At 44.4% G+C, this 25,984-nt stretch overlaps 1 protein-coding gene across 3 annotated transcripts in view; it reads right to left on the minus strand.

Moving 5' to 3' along the window:
* Positions 1 to 21,447: 21,447 nt before the first annotated feature.
* The window catches only part of LOC137435146 (LIM and senescent cell antigen-like-containing domain protein 1), an 80,195-nt gene continuing 75,658 nt past the window's right edge, over positions 21,448 to 25,984 (minus strand). For all 3 annotated transcript variants that reach the window (XM_068128673.2, XM_068128671.2, XM_068128672.2), the window contains exons 7-10: positions 24,236 to 24,328; positions 23,913 to 23,961; positions 23,562 to 23,637; positions 21,448 to 21,762 (exon numbers count right to left, since the gene is read on the minus strand). In XM_068128673.2, the coding sequence (XP_067984774.1) occupies positions 21,588 to 21,762; positions 23,562 to 23,637; positions 23,913 to 23,961; positions 24,236 to 24,328 (393 nt within the window). In that variant the 3' untranslated portion in view covers positions 21,448 to 21,587. The remainder of the gene's footprint in view (positions 21,763 to 23,561; positions 23,638 to 23,912; positions 23,962 to 24,235; positions 24,329 to 25,984) is intronic.

A 25,984-nucleotide genomic window follows, 5' to 3' on the forward strand; every position in this document is an offset into this window, starting at 1 on the left:
CGATTTTCTTAGTGCAGTGAACAAACTTCGGTACATCATGGGGGATGAAGGTTGTGGTCACGTTTCATCGAAATCGTGTGTGTAGTTTCAGAGGAAAAGCAAATCCATATTTTGGGGGCCAAACCTGGATCCACTTTGACCATCAGGGAGGTAAACCCCTTAGACCCCGATTCTTTTTAATGCCGTGAATAAACTTTAGTCACAACACAACAAATATAATTTGTGCCAAATTTAGTCGCAATCCCATCAGCGGTTTCAGAGAAGAAGTTTCAAATGTTTACAGACTGAAGGCCCGACAGACGGAGGATGCGCCATTGCATAAGCTCCCCTGAACCTCGTTCTAGGTGAGCTAATAATCTGCTTGAAGTTGAGAATATCCAGATTCAAATTTGAACTTACTATCGTGTAGCTGACCAGCAGGCAAGGTTCAAGTCTGACGTATTGACCATTGAGTGGTTCGAGTCAACACCGAGTGTTTTTCATCAGGGAGTGTGCAGGAATAGTGTGCCTGTTTCGTTATGGTGAAGTACCTCCCAAGGGGGATGGGGCATCAGGTGGGACATTGGTGTGATATAACATCATTTTTACAGTACCCAATAGTTAATAGATGATAATGTATTATCAAACTAGGGAGTTCATAGAACACCTTACCCTGTGCGGTCTTCAGAAAAAAGAACATAGGTGGGGCCTGGCCGAGATCAAATAGACATAGGTGGGGCCTGGCCGAAATTTCAAATAATCAGTCAATGGAAGCGGTTCAGTACCAACAGTACCATACCATAATCTTTACAGTGTTGAAGCTGTCAAAGTAGTTTCTTGGAAAGGGTTATTTATACTGGGTGGTTTGCCATTGCCTTCCCGGCGTTGTTTGTCCATGCTCTATCCTTTTAAAGGGCTGAGGTTCAAGTAAGGAAGCAGCACACACCATTTACTTATTTACAAACTCTTCGGCATGTTGCGATTTGTAAAATTTTCAATGGCGGGGATAAAATTGACAGACATCATGGGCTTTTTTTTTTGTTATTTCTGATTTTTACAACATATAGGCTATACATAGCAACAGCGACATAAAGCTGAAAAGCTACATTACAATTAAAATATATAGCTGTAATACATTTCATACATTTGGCATCTTTGATTAGTCAGAATAAGGTTCATCGCACTGAAGTCACATTCACATTCAGCAGTGGACACAGGAATTACCACAATTGTGGTGACCAGTTCCTTCAGGGCATCCACCACATTAGGCCATGGGCAGTCCGAAGAAAAGTGGCTCGAAAACACTTTTGGTTCCAAGGAAGAGGTGAGACTTGAACTTTTGGCTGCTAGTAGACAAATATATGGTGGAGTGTGGGGAAAAAAGTTCTCCACGATATCTCGGCCCAGGAAAACACGGTGAGCAGTCAAAGTTGGGCAGCAAGATTAGAAAAGTGACTTTTTGGCATTTTTCCCATTTTCATGCACCGATAGCTCCTCGAATATGCACCTCCAAGCTTACACTCTCCAGTGGCCATCAGGAACATAGCTCACCAATCAGAAGTATTGACCATGCGAACACTTTACTGTAAAAGTTGTAAAAACTGCAACAAGGTGAATCATTCAAAACTAGAACGGCACTCTTCGACATCACGACGTCGACTGATATGCCTCCGCCCACATTATTACATCATTATAATACTTGTATCAAGTTTGATTTAAATCCATTCAGCTATGCCCAAGTTAGCACATTTTTACATGACATGACCTATGACCTTTGACCTATTGACCCCGAAATTTCACCAGTTCATGTTTACATCATTATACATACCTGTACCAAGATTTAATTTAAATCCCTTCAGCTATTCACAAGTTCTCACATTTTTAACTAACATGACCTCTGACCTTTAAACTTTGACCTCTTTAACCCAAAATCTAATCATTTAATCGTCACATCATTATACATACCTGTACGAAGTTTGAATTAGATCACTTCGGCCATTCTAGAGTTATAGACCTATTATAGACTTTGACCTTTGACCTCTTGACTCCAAATTCTAATCATTTAATCTTTACATCATTATACATATCCGTACCAAATTTGAATTCGATCACTTCACCGTTCTCAAGTTATAGACCGATTACATATTTGACCTATGACCTTTGACCCCAAAATCTAATCACGTAATCTTTACAATATTATACATACCTGTACCAAGTTTGAATTAGATAACTTCAGCCTTTCTCAAGTTATAGACCTATTACAGATTTGACCTTTCACCTTTGACCCCAAAATCTAATCAGTTCATCTTTACATCATTATACATACCTGTACTAAGTTTTAATTGGATCACTTCAGCCGTTCTCAAGTTATAGACCTATTATAGATTTGACCTTTGACTCCAAAATCTAATCACATAATCTTTACAATATTATACATACCTGTACCAAGTTTGAATTAGATCACTTCAGCCTTTCTCAAGTTATAGACCTATTACAGATTTGACCTTTGACCCTATAATCCAATCACTTAATCTTTACATCATTATACATACCTGTACCAAGTTTGAATTAGATCACTTCAGCCTTTCTCAAGTTATAGACCTATTATTATAGATTTGACCTTTGACTCCAAAATCTAATCATGTAATCTTTACAATATTATGCATACCTGTACCAAGTTTAAATTAGATCACTTCAGCCTTTCTCAAGTTATAGACCTATTACAGATTTGACCTTTGATCCAATAATCCAATCACTTAATCTTTTCATCATTATACATACCTGTACCAAGTTTGAATTAGATCACTTCAGCCGTTCTCAAGTTTTAGACCTATTACCGATTTGACCTTTGACCTTTGACCCCAAATCTAATCAGTTCATCTTTACATCATTGTACATGCCTGTACTAAGTTTGAATTAGATCAGTTCAACCGTTCTCAAGTTATAAACCTATTACAGACTTTGACCTTTGACCTTTTGACCCCAAAATCTAATCAGTTCATCTTTGCATCATTATACATATCTGTACTAAGTTTGAATTAGATCACTTCAACCGTTCTCAAGTTATAAACCTATTACAGACTTTGACCTTTGACCTTCGACCTATTGACCCAAAAATCGAATCAGTTCATCTTTACATCATTCTACATAAGTATACCAAATTTGGGCAGAATCCCATCACTGGTTAACAAGTCATTGCGGTAACAGTATTTTTACCTAACTTGTTTTCTGACCTTTGCCCTTTGACCTCATGAACCCAAAATCTAATCAGTTCATCTTTACCTCATTATACATACCTGTACGAAGTTTGAATTACATCACTTCAACCGTTCTCAAGTTTTTTTTTTTTTTTGTTTTTTTTCTATACTGAATCGAGGCTCGTGAAAGAGCTAACATTTACTTCACAAACAAATCAACCAGACAAACAAAATATATAAAAAGAGGGAGCGGAAGACAAGATGGGGAGAGAAGGGGAAGCACACAAACACAACATTTGAGAGCAGGGAGATGCGTGGAAGGGAGAGGGCTTGGGGGGAGGAGGCGTGGGAAGGGGCGGGGGGGGGGGGGGAGGGAGAAGTATAAAACACAAGGACACCAAGGACTTCCAGGACAGAAGTTGGTATTTCAAAAAAGTGGAATTGGAGTGAAATTAGCGGGGGTAGAAAAGATCAAGGTTTTGGATGGGGGAAGATAAGAGATGGTGGTGAACAGCTGTTTTAAAAACCTGGAGGGTGGAGTGCGATTGAAGAGAGTGAGGGAGTTTGTTCCAGAGGCGGGAGAAAAGAGGAATGAAGGAGTGAAGGTGAGTAGAGAGTCTTGATTTTGGCAGTTTAACCATAAGAGGGTTGCAGGCAGATCTTGTGCGACCTGTAGGAATATTTGCGGGACAGAGCCCAGAGAGAGCTGGGGGGGCAAGGCCAGAGAGGAGTCGGTAGAAGACGGAAAGACCACCAACCTGCCTGCGGTGAGTGAGTGAGAGGCCCTTGGAGTTAGGTTCATCGCGGGAGATTCCAATGATTCTGAATGCTTTGGTTTCAACAGCGTGAAGACGAGCTAGGTGTGAGGCAGGAGCACCAGCCCAGAGGGGAGAGCAGTACTCCATTGAGCTGCGGATGAAAGCCTTGTATATGGTGAGGAGCTCAGGTGTGCCAAGGAAGGACTTCGCACGACGGAGGATGCCCAGTTGGCGACTGGCTTTGGAGGCCAGATTTGAAATGTGGTTTTCCCAGGAAAGATCATGGCAGATAGTGAGACCCAAAAGCTTGAGTGACAGAACTTCTTGGAGAGGATTATTCAGAAAGTGGATGGGAGGGTTGTACAGTCGGTCTTTTCGGAGAGACATCGTAAGAGTGTGAGATTTGTCAGGATTGAAAGACATGTTCCACTTGTTTGCCCAGTCTGTGATTTTGTCCAGGTCTGCAGAGAGTGAGGAGGCTGCAGACTGCCGATTTGCGGGATGAAGAATGGAGCGACAGAGAGTAGTGTCATCAGCAAAGAGATAGAGAGGATTTTCAAGAGAGTCAGAGAGATCATTGATGAAGACTAGAAAAAGCACAGGGCCCAGAACACTGCCTTGGGGAACTCCAGCCTGAACAGGAAGAGGAGATGAGAGAAACCCATTCAGGGCCACACGTTGACTACGACTAGAGAGGAAGTCCGCTAGCCATGCGTGGAGATTTCCATGGATACCAAAAGAGGAGAGTTTGGTGAGCAGAGCGGGGTGCCAGACCGTATCGAAGGCACGTGATATGTCAAGGGAGACTGCTCTAATTTCCTGTTTGGCATTGAGGACCTCCATCCATTGTTGAGAAAGCAGAAGCAGCATGTCCAGAGTAGAGTGTCCAGGTCTGAAACCAAATTGATGATCAGAGATCAAGCCATTGGATAAGAGGAAAGATTTCATATCTGAAGCAATGATGGATTGCATGACTTTGCTGATAATTGGGAGAAGGCTGATTGGTCTGTAGTTGCTGGGATCTGTTTTTGCACCTTTTTTGTGCAAAGCGGTGATGTTGGCAGATTTCCAAGCAGATGGAAGATGACCTTGAGCAAAAGAGAGGGTGAAGAGAACAGAAAGAGGGAGTGAAAGAGCGGAAGAACAGGATTTTAGGACCCGTGGGCTGATGCCGTCAGGTCCAGTTGCAGAATCAGAGTGGAGGGTTGACAGAAACTTTTCCACCTTGTCAGGAGGAAAGGACACAGAGTCCAGTAGCAGCTGGGTACGACTGGGTACGGTGGGTACAGAGAGGGATGGGTTTGGGACACAAGATTTAGAGGCAAACACAGAGTTGAGGCATTCAGCTTTTTCACGTGCGGAGTCAGCCGTGTGGCCATTTGAGGTGAGGGAGGGGATGGAGGGGGAACAAACACCAGAAACAGATTTGACCAGACGCCACCAGGATTTGGAAGAGGGAGACAGATAAGAGAGTTCGGTCCTGAGAACGGAGAGATATTGTTTCCTGGCTCTCCTGAGGGTGGACACACACTTGTTTCGGGCTTTGTGAAAGGAAATGAGATTTCCTTCCGTTGGATTTGCTTTCCAGGAGACGAAAGCAAGTTGTTTCTGGGCAATAGCCTCACCACAAGATTCCGTGTACCATGGATGGGAGGAAGGGTATGACAACTGAAGACGAGATGGGATAAATCTGTGCATGAGAGAGAGCAATTTACTTTGGAAGAATTCCCAGGATGAGTTGATGTCAGAGGCGGTAGAGATGGGAGACCAGTCCAGATGATTGATGGCTGCTTGAAGACCGTGCCAGTTGGCCTGAGTGAAATGCCAGACTCGTCGACGCTGAGGAGGCTCTCTGAGAATGGTCAGAGAGATATCCACTTTAACAAGCACATGATCAGATGAGCCGATTGGAGCAGAAGAAGAGCAGCAGACATTTTCAGGGAAGTTAGTCATAACCAAGTCCAGAAGAGAAGATGCTCCGTTGACTGAGATCCGGGTCGGGAAATTGACAGATTGTGTCAGTCCCAGTGAGTCGCAGAAGTCCTTTGCTGAAGAGCCATGGCTGGTGAGAGACGTACCCACACCCAGCCAACTGGCATGGTGACAATTGAAATCACCACATATGAGGAAGAGAGAGTTGGGATGGGTAGATAGAAGTTGGTCCATATTATCAGACAGCGAGATGTAGATGGAGTCATCACTGTTTGGTGGACGGTACAACACACATATGAACAAAAGGTGGGAGCGAAGGGGAAGCCGTAGCCAAAGGTATTCCTGAGGGTGAGGTGGAGAGAGGGCAGTGCAGGGCGAGTGAGGAAGAGAGTTTTTTTTATAAAGATAGCAACCCCACCTCCAGGACGAGGCTCAGGTCTATAAACCTATTACAGACTTTGACCTTTGATCTTCGACCTATTGACCCCAAAATCGAATCAGTTCATCTTTACATCATTCTACATAAGTATACCAAATTTGGTCAGAATCCCATCACTGGTTAACAAGTTATTGCGGTAACAGTATTTTTACCTAACATGTTTTCTGACCTTTGCCCTTTGACCTCGTGAACCCAAAATCTAATCAGTTCATCTTTACCTCATTATACATACCTGCACCAAGTTTGACTAAGATCCCTTTAGCCCCGTGGATCCCAACCTGGGGGCCATGGTGGGGGGCCATGGGGTAATTTGAACCATACTAAAAATTTAAATAAAAAAAAATTAATATTGCTTTGACTTTGATATTGGTTTTTTTTTTCCTAATGGAGATTTGAGGTTATGGCTTCTGGGAATTAAAAAAAGAAAGTATCTTGACGTATACATAAAGCTTGGATTCACGTCCATTACCATGTCTGGCCAAGAGAAACCACAATGTGTGCTGTGTCACAAGGTTTTGAGTACTGAATCCATGAGGCCATCCAAGTTGAAATTGCACCTCAAGACGAATCATGCAGAATATGCAAAGCAGGATCCCGAATTTTTCAAGCGGCATGAAAGAAATTTAAAGCGACAGAAGTTGGATGAGAGAGGAGCTTTTCAACAACAAAATGTAGCAACTGTCCAGGCTTCTTATGAAGTTTCTCTTGAAATTGCAAAGAAGAAAAAACCCCACTCGATTGGGGAGACACTCGTCAAGCCTTGTACCCTCTTCATTGTCGAATGGGTTCTCAGCAAGGCAGAGGCTCGCAAAGTTGAACAGGTGTCTTTATCGAATAACACAGTGCAGCGTCGTATCCGTGACATGTCGGAAGATGTAAAACAACAGATCATCAATGAGATTAAGGTGGTGCCTTTCGGCTTGTTTTCTTTTCAACTTGATGAATCGACCGATGTTAGTTCCTGCTCCCAGCTACTGGCATTTGTTCGCTATGTCAAGGGAGATGATATCAAGGAAGAATTCTTGTTCTGCAGTGCCCTGGAAACAACGACAAAAGCTAATGACATCATGGAAAAAATGAAGTTGTTCTTCGATGCGGGAGGAATTCAGTGGGAGAATGTATGCGGTGTCTGTACTGATGGTGCTCCTGCCATGCTTGGTTCCAAATCCGGATTCCAAGCAAAAGTGAAGATACTGGCACCACAAGCGAAAGGAACCAAGCGAAATTGAGTTTCTTTTTGTGAGATTATAACACACTGCGTTAAATACAGACACAACAGAGTTTTTTAGTTTTCACATATTCTTGACTTGGAACCTTTTCATGCTGTTTTCTTGTGTGACAGTTCTATTTTATGCTGTCCATACTCCATAGTGTTGCTACTGATAATATTAAAATCTCATATCAAGCATGCATCATTCGAGCGACGTTGCTTTGTTTGCTTCTTCCAAAAACGATGTAGTTGGGAGCCAGTAAGTAACAGAAAAAAACGATGGAACTAAATGTTCATGTTGGCTACTTGGAATTCCTCATTTTCTGTGTAATAATTTACCAATTCTCATACAAACAAAATCGCCAATTAAAGGAAAAAACACCTCAGAATGCACCACAGAGCATCTCGAAATCAAAACTTTTCTGGGGGGCATTCCCCCAGACCCCTCTAGCCTGCTTACACGCGCTCCGCCACTCGACCCTCGCGAAAGGAAGGGGGGTGCTGGGGATGTGCTCTGGGAGCCAATGGGGCCATACACACAAAATAGGTTGGGAACCCCTGCTTTAGCCGTTCTCAAGTTATCGCGGTAACGAAAACCTATCACGGACGGACGGACGGACGGACAGCCTGAAAACATGAAGCCGACGAAGTCGCCGCGGGCATAAAAATAGTGATTTTCGAGAGTTTTCTTCGTTTGTACGAGGCTGTATCTGCTTCAAATATTGATACAGATGTACTAAATGAGTAATGACAGCAGGAAGTAGTGCTATCTTACACTGAAGGAAATATCATGGTCATGTACTAACCAGTTTAGATGTTACAAAAGATGCATCTGGGCACTTCAACAGTGCGAGTGATCAAATTGTTGATATAAGTACAAATTATGTTGACAAGGCTTCATTTTCCACATCAATAGACCTAGAGATTTGAAATTACACACAGTGATACACTGATACAATCACCTGTTGACCTCACCTGAATCGAATGCTGACATCATACTCGGACTAATTGGGGCTAGGTGACCATAGTAATTAGGTACTTCATCATTAAAACACAGATAAACATCATCATCTTCTTTGCAGCTGTGCACACAGGTCATCAGCAGATTAGTCTTTTCATCATCATGCTCATCCTGTACATTCCCACCTGCAAAAAATTCCCCGCTGGGTGTTTTAGAGCTTTTCTCACAATTCTGGCACTTACAAATATCGGTGTTGGACAGGGTAGAGGAGCAACATGAACATGGACGGGGTAGAAGAGCAACATGAACATGGACAGGGTAGAGGAGCAACATGGACATGGACAGGGTAGAAGAGCAACATGAACATGGACAGGGTAGAGGAGCAACATGAACATGGACAGGGTAGAGGAGCAACATGAACATGGACAGGGTAGAGGAGCAACATGAACATGGACGGGGTAGAGGAGCAACATGAATATGGACAGGGTAGAGGAGCAACATGAACATGGACAGGGTAGAGGAGCAACATGAACATGGACAGGGTAGAGGAGCAACATGAACATGGACACTGGACAGGGTAGAAGAGCAACATGAACACTGTCCCGTTTTGCATTTTGACATTTTACATGCGTAGTTGGCTACCTGTAGCATCATTTCTGGGGCTGGATCTTGTACCTCCCACAGAACTGACAATTCATCACCTGTACCTAGCCAGCCGTGATCGACTGGACAAGGAGCCCCGTCTGTGTATGGAGGCTTGATAGTGGCCCGCAAGACATGTTGGTTTAGGATGTCTCTTGTAGGTGGCATGGACTGTTCTCCTGGGGACAAAGCCAAGCCAAATACTCTATCGTGCATCACTCACATCAGTTGGCGAGTCTTGACCGTAAATAGCACAACCGAAGCTCTCCAATACAGGTTGCTATGTGAAAATCAGTCACCAGTTGTGTCAAGCCTTGCATGAAGTTTCTCTTTTGTACAGGATGGAAAATGTTCTCCTTTTACAATTCCCTAAAACGAGATTGTGGAGTCACACCTGTGAGAGTATGAAACCCAATGAGAGTATGAAACCCAATGAGACTTTGAGACAATATAGAGTGTGATATGCAGTATATGTAGTGTGATATGCATTATATAGAGTGTGATATGCAGTATATGGAGTGTGATATGCAGTATATGGTGTGTGATGTGCAGTATATAGTGTGATATGCAGTATATTGTTGCGGATATGAAGATTGTGTTTTTTCTTTTTATTGTGTGCTTTATTATTATTATTGGTTATTCTGCACCTCCTGCCTCCGGAGCTGTGTAAAGGTCAAAAGGGCGTCCCATAATTAGTCCACAAGCATACACGTCAGCCAATCATAGAATACCCCTGTTCGATAGTTATATCTTATTCTGTGTTTTAGGGTAAGGCTGTGTCTCCCATTAATAGAAGTACTCCATTGCACCAAGTGAAAGAGATAGATTCCCTTCATTCCCATTCCCAAAACCTCCATTCCCCCTTTTCGTCGATTGGAGACTACCTCCACTCCAATTGCCGCCATTGACCACGAGGCAGGGTTGGGGAAGAAAGGCGGGTCCCCACCTCGTCATAGAGGGGAGGAGTGAGTCAGCCCCACTCAACCAACCACGACCAAGGGGTTGGGCTTGGAGAGGGTGTGGAAAGAAACATCGAGGAGGTTCGCGAAGGTTGAGGGGTGGGGCCTATATAACCCACGGCAGGGCGTTTCCCAGGAGAGACAAGGGAGATGAGCTTTGACGACAGAGAGACGAGAAGAAGTCCAGGGTTGAACTGCAGCTCGAGCCACCGAAACTGCACTCACTGCAGCTCGAGCCACCGAAACTGCACTTGCTGCAGCTCGAGCCACTGAAACTGCATTTGCTGCAGCTGGAGCCGCCGAAACTGCAGCCACAGCAGCGTGAGGCCTGGACGGCAGTTTGGAGCAGGGCCGCGAAGGAGCGGCGGCTGCCCACGAGTCGATCAGCTGCAGAACTAGTTGGACCTCCCTATCCCGCCAGCCATCCACCAGCCACCCACCTGCCATCCCTATCATCATTCCCCGTGTAAGTGTGCTCGTAGTCTGTCCTTTGTCTTGTCCCTGGGTAGTAACAATAAGTCTGTATAAGCTAGTATTTTCACTGTGTCACCTGCGTCTCATGTGCTTGTAAATAAACGTGACTGCTGTCTTTTTGCTTATGTGTATGAATAGTAAATAAATTTAGTAGTATTTCCAAACCTTTCTTTGCCTTCGTTTTCCTCTTTGCATTCGGTCGCTTTAGAGTTTTCCCGATTGAATAGCAGTGGCGCGATCCGGCCAAAGTTTGGGGCAAATCGGGTATTAATCAAGGAAGCACTGTTCGGTCGTGGTAATACCAACCGCTCGGTCAAAATAACATCTTTAACCGCATCCGTAACAATTGGTGTCGAGGAGTGGGATACGAGGCCCGAAGCGCGCTTAACGCGCTCAAAATTACAAGCTGTTGGAAAATTGTGTTTTAAAGCAAAACCCGAATTTTGAAATCGCGCCATGGCTGGTCAAGGCGACGGGATGCCGGTGGGAGAGATAGACAGGGTGGAATCGACCCAGGACCTCGGGGAAATGTATGTGGATGAAAGAGAGGAGGAGAACATTGGCAATGTGGTTGAGGGGGTATCAGATGCACAAAATGGCGCTCTCGCACACGAGGTTTCAGGCGCGCAAAATGGCGCCTTTGCGCACGCGGTTACAGCGGCACCAAATAGAGCCGCGCCCTTTGTACCAACGGTGGAAGACATGCAATTAATTATGGCTGAAATGAAGGCCCTTTTGGACAGGAACAGTGAGCGATTGGGAAACCAAATTGAAGAAATAACGAACGGAATGAAGGCCGATATGGAGAGAATGGAGCAGAGGGACAGAGACCGCAGGTTGGGCGAAAGGGTCCCACGGGTGCACAGGGAGGTAACGCGGGTCGAAAAGCGCTGGTTGAGCGAGGCGGAGGAAAGCACGGGTAACCGGACCGGGGTAGAAATCGCGACACGGGGTTTGGAAAAGCCGGCGACCGATGAGGTAGAGGGAATTTTATTAAAGCCAACGGTCGTCGAGGTGAGTAAAAAAAAAGTGGAAGTGGGCATTGAAATTGAAGAGACCGGGGACTTAGAAAACCACTCGCAGCGGGAGGAAGAAATGGATTATGTACAAAGTCCCTGCTCAAATCATGATGATGTACTCGCTAATCCAAATGGAAGTTTGCAGGTTCGCGTGGAGAAAAGGATCCCCCAGGTGAGTCGTGCTGTATATTGTGCGGGTAGATTTTGCAGGAGGATGTTTGGCGACAAAAGAATTGTCGCGCGATTGGGATCGATATGGCACCCGGGCGTTGGTGAAGGGTCACGTGTGAGTGGAAATGGCACGCGTGTGGAAAAAAAGTGTGCGTCGGCGAGTGGGTGTGTTATAAAGTGTGGGAGTGAAACCGAGTGCGAGCAAGAATGCACGTCGGGGTGTACGGAGTGTACGTGCGAGGGTGAGAGTGACCCGGAGAGTGAGTTGGTGGTGGAGCGGGTGCGAGAATGCACGCTTGGAATGGTTGAGGGTGTGCGAGGAAGCACACCTGAGTTGGTGGTAGCGCGAGTGTGGGAGAGCCCATCTGAGCGCGTTAGTGGGTGGATGCCAGAGTGCACGCCCATGGTGAGTGTTACGGAGGACGTAACGGAGGAGAGGTGTGGACCGAGGTGTGCGCAAGAGTGTGCGCGAGAGGTGTGGTGTGTAACAGGGAGAGCGTTGGTGGAATGTACGGACGGCGTTGGAACGCCGGGTTTTGTGAGGGTAAAAGGGGTAGCGTATGCGTGTGAGCATGCAGGTGAAGCATCGACGGTAACCGGGTTAGCGGTTAGGGCGACGGATAGCCGATGCGAGCACTCGGTGCGAGGAGCCCTTTGTTGGATGCGAGGCCCGGCGCGGATCGAAGCTGCGTCATTTCTCTTCGAAGCGTCGTTGCCGATTCGGGCTTGGCCCGCCCCGCACGGTCGAGTCCGGGCCTTGTCGGGCCAGGCGACCGGTCCGGTTCAAGGGCGAGTGGGAGGAAGCGGAACGGTGCCCCCTCGCGGGGACGGGGTTCCGACCGGGGGAGATTGAGCCATCAGGCCCGGGACCGCAAGGTGCCGCGCCGAGATGGTGCGTGGAACCTCGGCCCAACCAAACCACCTCCCTTGAGCCGAAAGCCGGACGGATTCAACCTGCAGGTGACCAAACCACCCGAATTCATTGCTCGGCTTTACGAACCGAGTTTAATGATGTCACGACGCACCGAGGCTAGGATATAGCGGACTGTGATAATGATGGTGATAGTGATAGTGATAGTGATTTGATACGAAATTTATAATAGTGGGTAGAATTGGCAGTAAATGGAAAATTTTTGAATTGGTTGGAATTTGGACGAGCAAAATTGATAGTGGGACCTCCCCGATGTGGTGGGATGGCAACTCTGTCATCCCTCACAACGGGGGGGGGGGGGGGGGGCAAAGGAGCACTAGATTATGGGGTTGATGGCAGTGAAAACTAGCCCGGGAGGGTTAGGATATATCGTGTGTAGGGATCTAGCGAAGATGACATTAGGTAACGTTAAGGTTTAGTTAGTGACAAGGATACCTGTAGTGGGGACGCAGGTAGATTAGTGTGGATGATAATGACGTGGGAGCGCAATAGTTTAAAGGGACGACTGGGAAGCGCAAGTTTCAGAGGGTGAGTAGTTAGCTGAGATGATGCCGTGTGTTTGAGGATTGAACAGGTGTGATTGAACAGGTGTGATTGCACAGGTGTGCAACTGAACAGGTGTATGGAGCAGTGTATGAGGGAGTAGTGGTGATTGCGTGTTGTGTTGACCAAATGGTCCAGGAAGAGGAGGAGGGTGCAGGTGGCACCAGGTGTGAGTGCACAGGTGTGCAACAACAGGTATGGAGAATGGTTGTGTGGAATACATGGAGTGTGGAATATATGGGGTATTGGAATGGATGGTCGTGGAGTGAGTATGGTGGAAATTGTGGAGTGGAGTGGATGGTGCGAAGGTGTGAATGGGGGAAGAGTGGACCCCCATCACGAATACCCGGGGCGGGTAGTGTAAGTGTTAGGTAGAGGGTATAGGTAAATTGTGGTTGGATATTGGCATCTGTGGTGCGAGGTGAAAGAATGGTATTTGGATGGGTGCATTAGTGTTGTGGAAATGGCTGGGCGTGTAGCCTGTTAGTGTGTGTAGTTGGTTTGGGCGCTCCACCACTGTGAGGATGTCGGCCAGGTGAGGCCGCAGGTGGGCTCTGGGAGCCGGTAGTTGTTGTGGATGGGGCCCGAGGAGCCGGAGGACGGACCCGGGTAGCCCAGTGCCAGAGGGCACCAAGGGGTGACAGAGCCAGGAGGGGCCTTCCCCAGTTAGTTAGGTTAGGGTGAGGAGCTAGGTAAGCTCGGGTGGCAACTGCAGTGGTGGAGGTGTGCAGGTGGGTAGACCTGCTGGGAGAGCTACACGTCACAGCCCATAAATTGTGCAAGGGCACCGGGAGATGAATCGGGGGAGTGAGACCCCAAATTGAGAAGCACCACAGTTTGGTCAATGGGAATTGGTTTTTAGAACCCATAGTGTAAGTGGCCAATGGATTGGCAGGGAGAGACCCCGGGTAGTGTAAAGTGTGTTAATGTCATTTAGAGGATAGTTAGGATTGGAGTCTCCTCGCACCATCTGCATCCACTCACCTGAGGTGACAGGTACTCCACACCATGCCAGGTTGTTTTATTATTTTTGATGCAAATGTTTGGATTGTGAGACGCATCATGACGTGGGTGTGACATTGTGCTTTGTTGTTCCATCTCTTCCTCCTTATGAGGATTGATGACGAATTGGGTGATGGCAAATTTTGGATAGTGGGGGAGTGAAGACGAATTTGGTATAAGGGAAATAAGGGGAAGACGTGACGGTAGCGACGGATTGGTAATGTGTAGATTTTTGTACATATGGGGTAAGGGCAAGGGTAGTGTAGGTGACAGGGGGGTGACGTACGGTAGGGACGAGCTTTCTCATTTCGCCCTCCGTACGCATTTCGCCTTGCATTGCCTTATTGATGTGTACCCTTGTGACCTTACCCCTCGCTCATTTGTCTCTTTTGTCTCCCACATGACCTGTGCGTCATTGGGCGCCGAGGGGAGCGTGCGTGGGTCGGCCATTGTGCGCCCGAAATTCCCAGAACCAGCTGTCTGCATCGATGCACCACATTATGGACCACATGCCTGTGGCCGAGCACCACTGATGGACCCCATGGGTTGGGGCATGGCCCCTCTGCTGGAACCGGCCATGAGGGCCCGAAATCTTGCTGGCGGACCTTGGCCACAGGGCACCGATGCCCCACAGGTGAACCACACGTAGTCGGCCCTGTGGGCCATAAATAAAGAAAATAAAATGGACACGTTGGGCACATTTTATTGCAAATAGGCCGCCAGTAAGAAAATGAAAGAATGACAACATCTGGAAGAACAAATAATAATAACCAGCAGAGGGAGCCGAAGAGCAAGAGATCACCTGCAGGGTTAGGGGTTGTTGGTTTTATTTTCTTGAACAATGGTGACTGCACCGATTGGTGCTTGGGTGTGTATTGGTGCGTTTTTGGGTGCTTTAATGGTGCATTGATGCAGAGCAGACTGTCTCCCCCCCAGAAAGAACAATTACAGGTCCTGGGTTAGTCTTGTAAATAAAAGCAGAGTCATTGTAAATAATGCTCCCCACCGTCAGTGTGTAGTTTGAAGACCATTCCGCAATTCGGTTAACTGTGGGCGTAAGTCTGTTAGGCAGGGTGCAATGGAGCAGCGGGACACATTTATTTATGTTTAAAACTGTCGCACTCAGGGTCAGGTTAAAAGTAGAGGGAACTACACCTACGTGTCACACTAAAAAAAAGTTGTAGGCCCGGCACGTACCTAAGAGGAGGAGGGTGCAGTGTTGCGGATATGAGGATTGTGTTTTTTCTTTTTATTGTGTGCTTTATTATTATTATTGGTTATTCTGCGCCTCCTGCCTCCGGAGCTGTGTAAAGGTCAAAAGGGCGTCCCATAATTAGTCCACAAGCATACACGTCAGCCAATCATAGAATACCCCTGTTCGATAGTTATATCTTATTCTGTGTTTTAGGGTAAGGCTGTGTCTCCCATTAATAGAAGTACTCCATTGCACCAAGTGAAAGAGATAGATTCCCTTCATTCCCATTCCCAAAACCTCCATTCCCCCTTTTCGTCGATTGGAGACTACCTCCGCTCCAATTGCCGCCATTGACCACGAGGCAGGGTTGGGGAAGAAAGGCGGGTCCCCACCTCGTCATAGAGGGGAGGAGTGAGTCAGCCCCACTCAACCAACCACGACCAAGGGGTTGGACTTGGAGAGGGTGTGGAAAGAAACATCGAGGAGGTTCGCGAAGGTTGAGGGGTGGGGCCTATATAACCCACGGCAGGGCGTTTCCCAGGAGAGACAAGGGAGATGAGCTTTGACGACAGAGAGACGAGAAGAAGTCCAGGGTTGAACTGCAGCTCGAGCCACCGAAACTGCACTCACTGCAGCTCGAGCTACCGAAACTGCACTTGCTGCAGCTCGAGCCACTGAAACTGCATTTGCTGCAGCTGGAGCCGCCGAAACTGCAGCCACAGCAGCGTGAGGCCTGGACGGCAGTTTGGAGCAGGGCCGCGAAGGAGCGGCGGCTGCCCACGAGTCGATCAGCTGCAGAACTAGTTGGACCTCCCTATCCCGCCAGCCATCCACCAGCCACCCACCTGCCATCCCTATCATCATTCCCCGTGTAAGTGTGCTCGTAGTCTGTCCTTTGTCTTGTCCCTGGGTAGTAACAATAAGTCTGTATAAGCTAGTATTTTCACTGTGTCACCTGCGTCTCATGTGCTTGTAAATAAACGTGACTGCTGTCTTTTTGCTTATGTGTATGAATAGTAAATAAATTTAGTAGTATTTCCAAACCTTTCTTTGCCTTCGTTTTCCTCTTTGCATTCGGTCGCTTTAGAGTTTTCCCGATTGAATAGCGGTGGCGCGATCCGGCCAAAGTTTGGGGCAAATCGGGTATTAGTCGGGGAATAACTGTTCGGTCGTGGTAATACCAACCGCTCGGTAAATAACATCTTTAACCGCGTCCGTAACAATATATAGTGTGACATGCATTATATAGAGTGTGATATGCAGTATATGGAGTGTGATATGCAGTATATGGAGTGTGATATGCAGTATATGGAGTGTGATGTGCAGTATATGGTGTGTTGTGCAGTATATAGAGTGTGGTGTGCAGTATGAGTGTGGTGTGCAGTATGAGTGTGATATGCAGTATATGGAGTGTGATATGCAGTATATAGTGTGATATACAGTATATGGAGTGTGATATGCAGTATAGAGTGTGATATGCAGTATATCGTGTGATATGCAGTATAGAGTGTGATATGCAGTATATAGTGTGATATACAGTATATGGAGTGTGATATGCAGTATAGAGTGTGATATGCAGTATATAGTGTGATATACAGTATATGGAGTGTGATATGCAGTATAGAGTGTGATATGCAGTATATAGTGTGATATGCAGTATATGGAGTGTGATATGCAGTATATGGAGTGTGATATGCAGTATATGGTGTGTGATGTACAGTATATAGAGTGTGGTGTGCAGTATGAGTGTGGTGTGCAGTATGAGTGTGATGTGCAGTATAATGAGTTTGATGTACTGTATATTGAGGGTGATGTGCAGAGTGAATGATGATTGCGATACGTTGCAACTGCTAAACCAGAAAGCATCTCAAAATGCAAAGCCTGTCCACGGCCGTTTGTATTCAGACATCTTCTTCTTCTTCTTCTTCTTCCGTATGCTCAAAATAACGAAAATAGTTTTTATAAATACAAAATGAAAATTTATGATTTTATGCAGCCTTGGCCTTTGAGCATTAGATCTAAAACACACACACACACACGCACGCACACACACACACGCACACACATACAGGGACACACACACACACACAGAGACATACGCACACACAGGGACACACGCACACACAGGCACACATGGGGACACACACGGGGACACACTCACACGGACACACACACACACACACACACACACACACACACACACACACACACACACACACACACACACACACACACACACACACACACACCATTCAGACTTTTGGGCAGTTGTGATGGGCGGCAATTTGACATCTCACCCCGAGCGTCATTTTTCCTCGATACGCCACCGCTCCACTGTACCTGGATCTGCTTCTAAAATTCCCTCTAGATGATGGACCCAGATTGCATATATCATATTCCCATCAGGAAGCGACTCATTGTTACCTGGCAACGCCTAGTTTATATATTTATATATGTGATCAATTGCAATGGCTCAGGATAGGATATTACAAAAATCCACTGGTGTTATATATAATTACTCAAGATTGTGAAAACATTGTGAGGAAATGTCCAGAACCTACGACTAGTTCAAAATGGCATGGAGTCTTTGTGATTATTATTATTGTGGCAATAGACGAGATTTCCTGAAAACGACAAAAATTCCTTTTCTCAACAATTTCAATTGGTTGTTTCCTTATGAAAGAAGGCTAAAGCTATTGCATCACAATATGGTGAGTATATGACGTCACAATGCCTTCGTTGTCCCCATGGAAACGAAAGGGCATTCGATTTGCAAGCTTGCTGCAAAAGTCACTTCGGTGATTTCAATTTACTGTTTATGCTACAAGGGTAGAATCCGGATACGGCTATAAGCTGTCATCCTGGTGTTTCACAGGTAGGGTGGTGGTGGTGGTTCCACCTGGTGGTGGTGGATTTTGTCCACAGCAAAACTGTGCTTGCTTGGCTGCATCATTTTCTGGAGGCGCAGTTGTGCTGCTGATGCAGTTCTCCCTGTTACCAGGAAGCTGGTACTCATTTTGCCGAACTCGGAAGGATGACGGGCTGATTCAATCTCCCTGGTGTTAATTCAATGCCTGACAGGGGCTTGAAACTCAAGACCGTGAGATCTCAAGGCAGCCATCTTAACCGTTAATCCTTTAAGTAGGTAAGATTTCAAACCTCCGACCAGGTTGACATACCTATCAGATGAGTACAGCGACCTGGTTTGCTCTACCATCGAAACCATTGGCATTTCTCCTTGCGATGGTAACAACTGGCACGTATTATTAGACCCTGTCGGACTTAGTCAAAAACGGGGGCTTATGGATTGGGTCTCGTCTGTCCGTCCGTCCATTTGTCCGTGCATGAGTGCATCCACAACCATATCTCAGAGATGTATGGACCTATTTTGTTCATACTTGGCACAAAGACAATACGTGATGGTATACATATGCACATCATTTTGCTTCGTGATGCTATCAAAGATGGCCGACTGGTGGCCATTTTAGTTGTGCAAAACCCGTTGTTGAACACGTCCTCAACCACTCCTCGGACAAGCATTTACTGATCTTGTTCAAACTTGGCACACAGAAAATGAATGATGGGTTACACATGAAGGCTTTTATTTCTAGATCAGATCCAAGATGGCTGACTGGCGCCCAATTTGTTACTAAAACGTGTCCTCAACCATTTCTCGACATGCATGGACCAATTTTGTTCAAACTTGGCACAAAGACAACACCTGAGAGTATACATATGCAGAAGATTTTGTCTGGTCCGTACTGGACAGCGTCCTTTAACTCCATACAGGAAATTGGCTTATATTGGCTTTTCTAGTGTCTGTGACCTAGCCTGGTGTTGGCTTAGCGGTTAGGGTGCTGGCTTGGGATCCTGGGTTTGAATCCCGGTCGATCGCTGAATTAATGCCAGGGGGGTTGACTCGGCCTGTTATCCTTCTGAGGTCGGCAAATTGAGTACCAGTTCACTGGTAATTCCCTGTGTCACAAGAGGCGACTAACAGGGTTGGGGAAGAAGGGCAAACATTGCTTCAAAAAGGGGACCAAGGTGGCCAAAAAGGCCAACCCCCGCTTTGTGGTGAAAAATGGCATCTAAAGGTAGTTCTAGTGTCTGTGACCTTCTCCAACTTTGCCAAGATGATCCAGAATTCATTTATTACTTTTCAGCCACTTTTGCTGTCTGTACCTCTGCAATGTCTACCTGCTACCCGAGAACCAGCTGGCAGGACCTGGTATTGGACTGAATGTGATAAGTATGTGCAATGTCAGTGTGCTGTGATTAGTCACCTTCTCTTCACGAAAGGCACTGAGATCCTTAAAATGACCAACAGTTTGTCTGAGCATGTCTAACTGTGCTTTAATAATGCCGCCATTAGCATCGAACTCGATATGGTTAACCCCACAAGCGTTAAAATGATCCAGGCTCAGTATAGAGTGTTCTCCAGGACTTTGTCAAATCCCACAAACGAAATATATCATTGCATACTTTATTACATCTTGTATAATCAAGCCCAAGACAGCATGGAGGTGTAAAAGTAGTTGAAATCCAGTAATGATCAACTTTTGGACTGGGTATAGTACAATCATCTGCAGGCCTGTGTTACCTGATACGCACGTGATCAGTTCGGTGAGGTGGTGAGTGCGATTCTCAAATCAAGGTGATAAATATAATTCGTACAGAACAACGTGGAAACCAAATTTGACTATTATAGTTGAGAAAAAGATGCATTGACCTCACCCTGCTGTTGTACCGCTGGTTTTAAGAACAAAATAAACTACAGGTTCAAAGAAACAATTAAGGAGGCCATTCCAAATATGAGGTAAGGTGGTGGAAGGAAAAGGTAACAAAATTATATTATACCATGGTCAGTGTTTGGATGGCTATCATCATCATCTTCATTATATCTAAATATTATGTACAAATTAATGTGGTAGGACTTCTGACTCAAAACCACCTCCTCTCTTTTATGTCTTATTTCACCTCAACTTTTCCATTGTGAGAATGATTTTTTTCCTCAATTTAGATTGATCCCTCACCTATATTCCTGACATATGCTGATGGACCCAAGGGAAGGGGAAAAGGAAGAATTACAGAAGTGCAGAGAATGGATGTGACAAAAATGAGGAAAACAATACTGTATTGGAATATGGGAGAGAGTGAAGAAAAGGAAAAGGGAATGTATGGGGCATTGGGAGACATATAAATATTATATATATATATATATATATATATATATATATATATATATATATATATATATATATATATATATATATATATATATATATATATATATATATATATATGTTGGAACCCATCTGTGGATCGGTCCCATCGGCCGATGGGTCTGACCCATCTGTGGATGCACGAGAAATGACAATGCAGACCCATCGGCCGATGGGTCTGCGCCATCTGCGGATGTGTTGTTCACCTTGAAGGAATGTGTTGACAGAATGGTGCTCTTCAATCAGGTAGACAGTCATTGGAATTACATGTGGTAGGAATTTAACAGAGATGATTTTTAAATGTTTTATTATCTATTTCTACCCATCTATTTATACATTTTGTCAATACATTTTGTAATTCCAATGTAATTCCAATACATTTTGTAATACAATCCACATGTAATTCCAATGACTGTGTACCTGATTGAAGAGCACCATTCTGTCAACACATTCCTTCAAGGTGAACAACACATCCGCAGATGGCGCAGACCCATCGGCCAATGGGTCTGCATTGTCATTTCTCGTGCATCCACAGATGGGTCAGACCCATCGGCCGATGGGACCGATCCACAGATGGGTTCCAACATATATATATATATATATATATATATATATATATATATATATATATATATATATATATATATATATATATATATATAGATATATATATATATAGATATAGATATATATAGATATAGATATATATATATATATATATATGTATGAGGGGAGGTAAAGGAAGGAAGAATTTAGTTGATTTCAAAAATTATACCGTTTTGCGTACTTAATAATGCAGGTGAGCAATGCCAACAAGAATCCGCAGAGCAGAGGACGTTTGCACTTCCCAAGGTCTGTCCACCGTGGAAATGACAATGAACCATGTAATTGGAAGGACTAGGAGAAGAGGAACCGATGAAGCGAGAAGAAGCAAGCCCAGTGCACCGGAACATTTATTGCGAGGCGGAGGATGGTGATGTCGAACTATCACGGCGAAACGCCTGCTGATGAACACTGCGGTTGTGCCCGGCGCGGTCTCGGGTGGCAAGACGGCTCTTCAACTCTCTGGGCAGTTGGCGGTAGCACCTCTTACACACCGGCTTCAGATCGAGCTCCACAAACTTGGTTCTAGAAGGATACAGTTGTATCATTAAAAGCAGGTGCTATGGCCAATCCTAAATCGACTTAAATCTCGAAGAGCATCGACATATACACCTATTTGTATAACAGGGGTTGCCCCTGCCACGTGTTGTGTCACATGCTCTTTTTTTGTGTTACACAATTCCAGACCCCGTGACCAATTGTCCCCAAATTTGCTCTACCACGTTATTATAACACACGCTTGGACATCGTCCCATTAAAAGAATGTAATTCTTCATCAAATTGACGTATATAAAGAAACAAGACCGAAAGTCTACCAGCGGCAAAGCCGGGCTTGTTTGGTTCTTTAGTTGAAGATAGACGTAATGACGTAATGATGTTATGATGTAGCGTGACACAAAACTGCTGCTACTTTAATATATAGAAGATATATTTTAACCTCTAGTAACTTTGCAGTCACTATGAAGGGATTAGTGTTACAATTACATTTATTATAATATTAACGTTATGTTATCATTATTACGAAAATGATATTATATTTAAAAAACCGAGGCTAATTCCTTACTTCCGTGGTTACACCACTGATCATTGATTCATGAACCATACACCGCTTCAATCCATTAACTTTCCATTCACGACGTTGGGATGAAAGTATTATGGTTATATTTACTATATTATTATTATTACCAAAACAATACTACTGAAACTATACGACTGTATTAAGAAACCTGGCCTTAATTTGTCCGAAGCAGCCTGAAGGTGAAGCATGAAGCCTAAGGCCTATACATACCGTGTTGTTGGAAGACGTAACGCCGATGCTTTCGATATTTGATGATCATTTTAACAATCGGTTTGTTTATGTTTCACACTGAATGAAAACCATAAACGTAGAGCATGGCAATTGTGATATATGACAGGTTCGACGATACCGTAATGACATCAGACGTAATCACATCACCCTATCATGTGACTAGATCCTCAGCTCTGATTGGTATACGTTTGAGGGGACATACATACATACGTACATACATACATACATACATACATACATACATACGGACAGAAAAACTGTTCTAGACGGCTTTGCCATATGGGCTACGCCGTAAAAATAACTGTGCTCTGGAAAATCGAGCATTGGACGTCAGGTGCTCCCCTCGGTGGGGAGAGGGGCGGAGCTTGGTGAATGATTTGGCGGGAAGAAACCAATTTAATTTAAGTATCTCTATTCCATATACAGATTGGAAATTAACTTACAAAGGGACTACAGTTGCCACAGGACTACACTGAGCTGTGCAAGTAGTTGTCGCACGATCATGTTTGACCTCAAATAATGAAATGGGTCAATTTGGCCCTAAATGGCCGTGGCACACTCCCGGATTAATTTTTGCCATAGTTTTAAACATCAATGTTCTTGATAGTTTAATAAAATCTAAATAACTCAATTTTGATCAGATGACACAACTTCAATGCACTTTGTCCAACAGTCAACCAAGTTATTGATCCCAGCACAAAAGCCTTCCTTCGGTAAATGGTCGTGGCAGTGTTAACCTCTTCCATGAATTAAAAAAACGCCTTCCCAAACTTAGTGGAATTTATTCCATTTTCTTTCAAAAATTTATTGGTAGACTTAATGTGCATTTTTCTTCTGCATCACCATTACTTTTTAAGAAAGTCTATTGCACAGGTGAAAATTGCAAGTCATCTCCCCACCCTCACAGTTTGGGATCAACTGTTGCTGGATTTGCGATAAATTGTTGCTAGACTAAGCTTATAAGTCCTAGATTTAGGATCAGTAGGATTTTTGGGGGTTTTCAGTGGAGACTCACTTAAGATTTAGATGTGCATTGCAGGTGCTACAGCAGAAGCATCCCACACACCAAGCCTTGCTCAATGCAGACACAACTGTGGGGGAAAAAACAAAGAAACATAAACAATGAACATTATTCATCTTCCACCATTAATTTGTTCCATGCATTCCTTTACCTTTCTTCACCCTGTCACCTCCAAACCTCTTCCCTTCTTCTCCATTTTATTCCTTTTCCATTACATTTATCTCAACCTCCCCCCGACACTTCCCCTCCCTTGTGTTTGTGTATAGACCATTTTGACAAAATACATATCTGACACTCATAAGCAGGATGATGAATGAGTGACGTTCAATGTAATTCTTGACATACCATCACCATCAATAACATGGTTGCAATGGAAACAAATGTCTCCGTACAGCTGCAGATAGATGGGGGTGGATGACAGAAAAAAAAGAGAAGATAATGAAGTATTCATTATATGGTAATTATATAAAGAAATAGAAAAAGCAAATTAAAATAATTAATCAATTAAAAAAAGAAAAACCTGAAAAATGGGAGAGGGGAGAAAGAAAAATCAGAAGCAACTCATAAGGAAGGCCAAGAGCATGCAATGCCAAATACTCTTAAACATATTTTAACATTTGCTTCTTCACCAGAAGACATCAGAGTAGCATCAGGTCAGGTGAACTTACCTGGTTATAATGAATTTCACAATAAGCCAAACCCTTCCTTTCGTAGTGCCGATGGCCCAGAAAAGGTTTCTCGCACTTGGCACACACAAAGTGCTGCAGAAAGTGTAAGATAAAGAATATACCATTAATATTATTATTGCTAGTTTATAAAAATTTGGTAAAACATCTTAAAAAGTGGATATACTATAAATGGATGTGTGTGTGTGTGTGTGTGTGTGTGTGTGTGTGTGTGTGTGTGTGTGTGTGTGTGTGTGTGTGTGTGTGTGTGTGTGTGTGTGTGTGTGTGTGTGTGTGTCATATTTTTACTGTATTAATTACATAGTCTATTAATTAATTACATATTATGTACGATTGAAATGTACCTTTTAACTATTTAGACTGCTGAGACCCCTTCGACCTTTCAAGACCCGTGAAGACCCTCAACATTCTTAAGACCCCAAAGACCCAGAGGACCCAAAAGACCCAGATGACCCAAAGGTCCCCGAAGACCCAAATGTTCCTGAAGACCCAAAAGACCCAGATAACCCAAAAGTCCCCGAGGACAAAAGAGACGCAGAAGACCCAAAAGTCCCCGAGACACAAAAGACCCAGATAACCCAAAAGACCCAGAGGACCCAAAAGACTCTGAAGACCCAAAAGTCCCTGAACACCCAAAAGACTCGGAGGGCCCAAAAGACCCCTGAGTCTGGAAGGCAGGTATGCTACAAGGCGGTGAAGTCCAATGAAAATTTGGTCCAATGGACCAACGGGCCCCTGGTATCCTAAATGTGCAGTGCAAATCTCAAAGCCATGAGAGCTGATCATATATATATTCATTCCATTTATTTTCTTTATACCCATTGGGCAATAAACCAATGCCAATGACCATGAAGGGCATTCACAACAAGTAATAAAAACACCTTTAGAGGTATCAGTCTATTGTTAAACAATATCAGAGGATAAAGTACAACAAACACCAGCTAATACACCCTGGGTAAACGTTATATAATTGTATTCATGACATTTGCAAATATGGTGCAATTTATTTTACCTCCATTGCTGTACTCACCTTGGGCTGGCATGATACCTTAGAGGTAGTGTGCTCATCTTTGAGCTGTCTAGTCTGAGTTTGGTTTCCCCACCCAACTATAAATTGTCATCCTGGTGTTTCACAAACAGGGAATAGCATCAATTAATAGCTTTCCATCGCCTGCTGTAACGTCTGCCACCATTCACTGGCAGGCATTAAAGATACCAATAGTAAGGGAAACATATGAAAATCTGTTAACTAAATTGTTACCAAAAAATTTCTTCACCAATATGTTTGTAAAGGTGTGTAATAACATGTGTTAAAATGTTGAAGGTCAACTCCCGTGGGAAACCCAGAAAAAAAGCTGTTGAATTCGGTTACCGAAAAATTATTTTCGAGAATTTTTATTTTTTTTAATCGGCCCTTAAGTAACTTATGAGGGGTCAAATAAGGGTTTTTCATGATTCTGAGTTGATTGTTAACATTTATATTTCACCACAGACACTCCTTTGTGGAAAAATAATTTCTAAATATATCTCATTTTCTACTTTGCAGGACATGGAGTCTAGCAATATGGATGAAGACGTTACTCCACCTGTGCTCAATTGCTTCATCTGTGCACGCTCGGATACACCAGCTGAAAGGCTCATACAGGCAACTCCAAAGGGATACTCAACTTTATTGAAACAAGCAGAAACTGTCGAAAATGTTACTGTTGTGGAACGTATGAAGGAGGCTCA

Source organism: Myxine glutinosa, chromosome 9 (genome assembly GCF_964187855.1).
Source record: "Myxine glutinosa chromosome 9, kmMyxGlut1.1, whole genome shotgun sequence".
In the NCBI taxonomy this organism is placed as follows: domain Eukaryota; kingdom Metazoa; phylum Chordata; class Myxini; order Myxiniformes; family Myxinidae; genus Myxine; species Myxine glutinosa.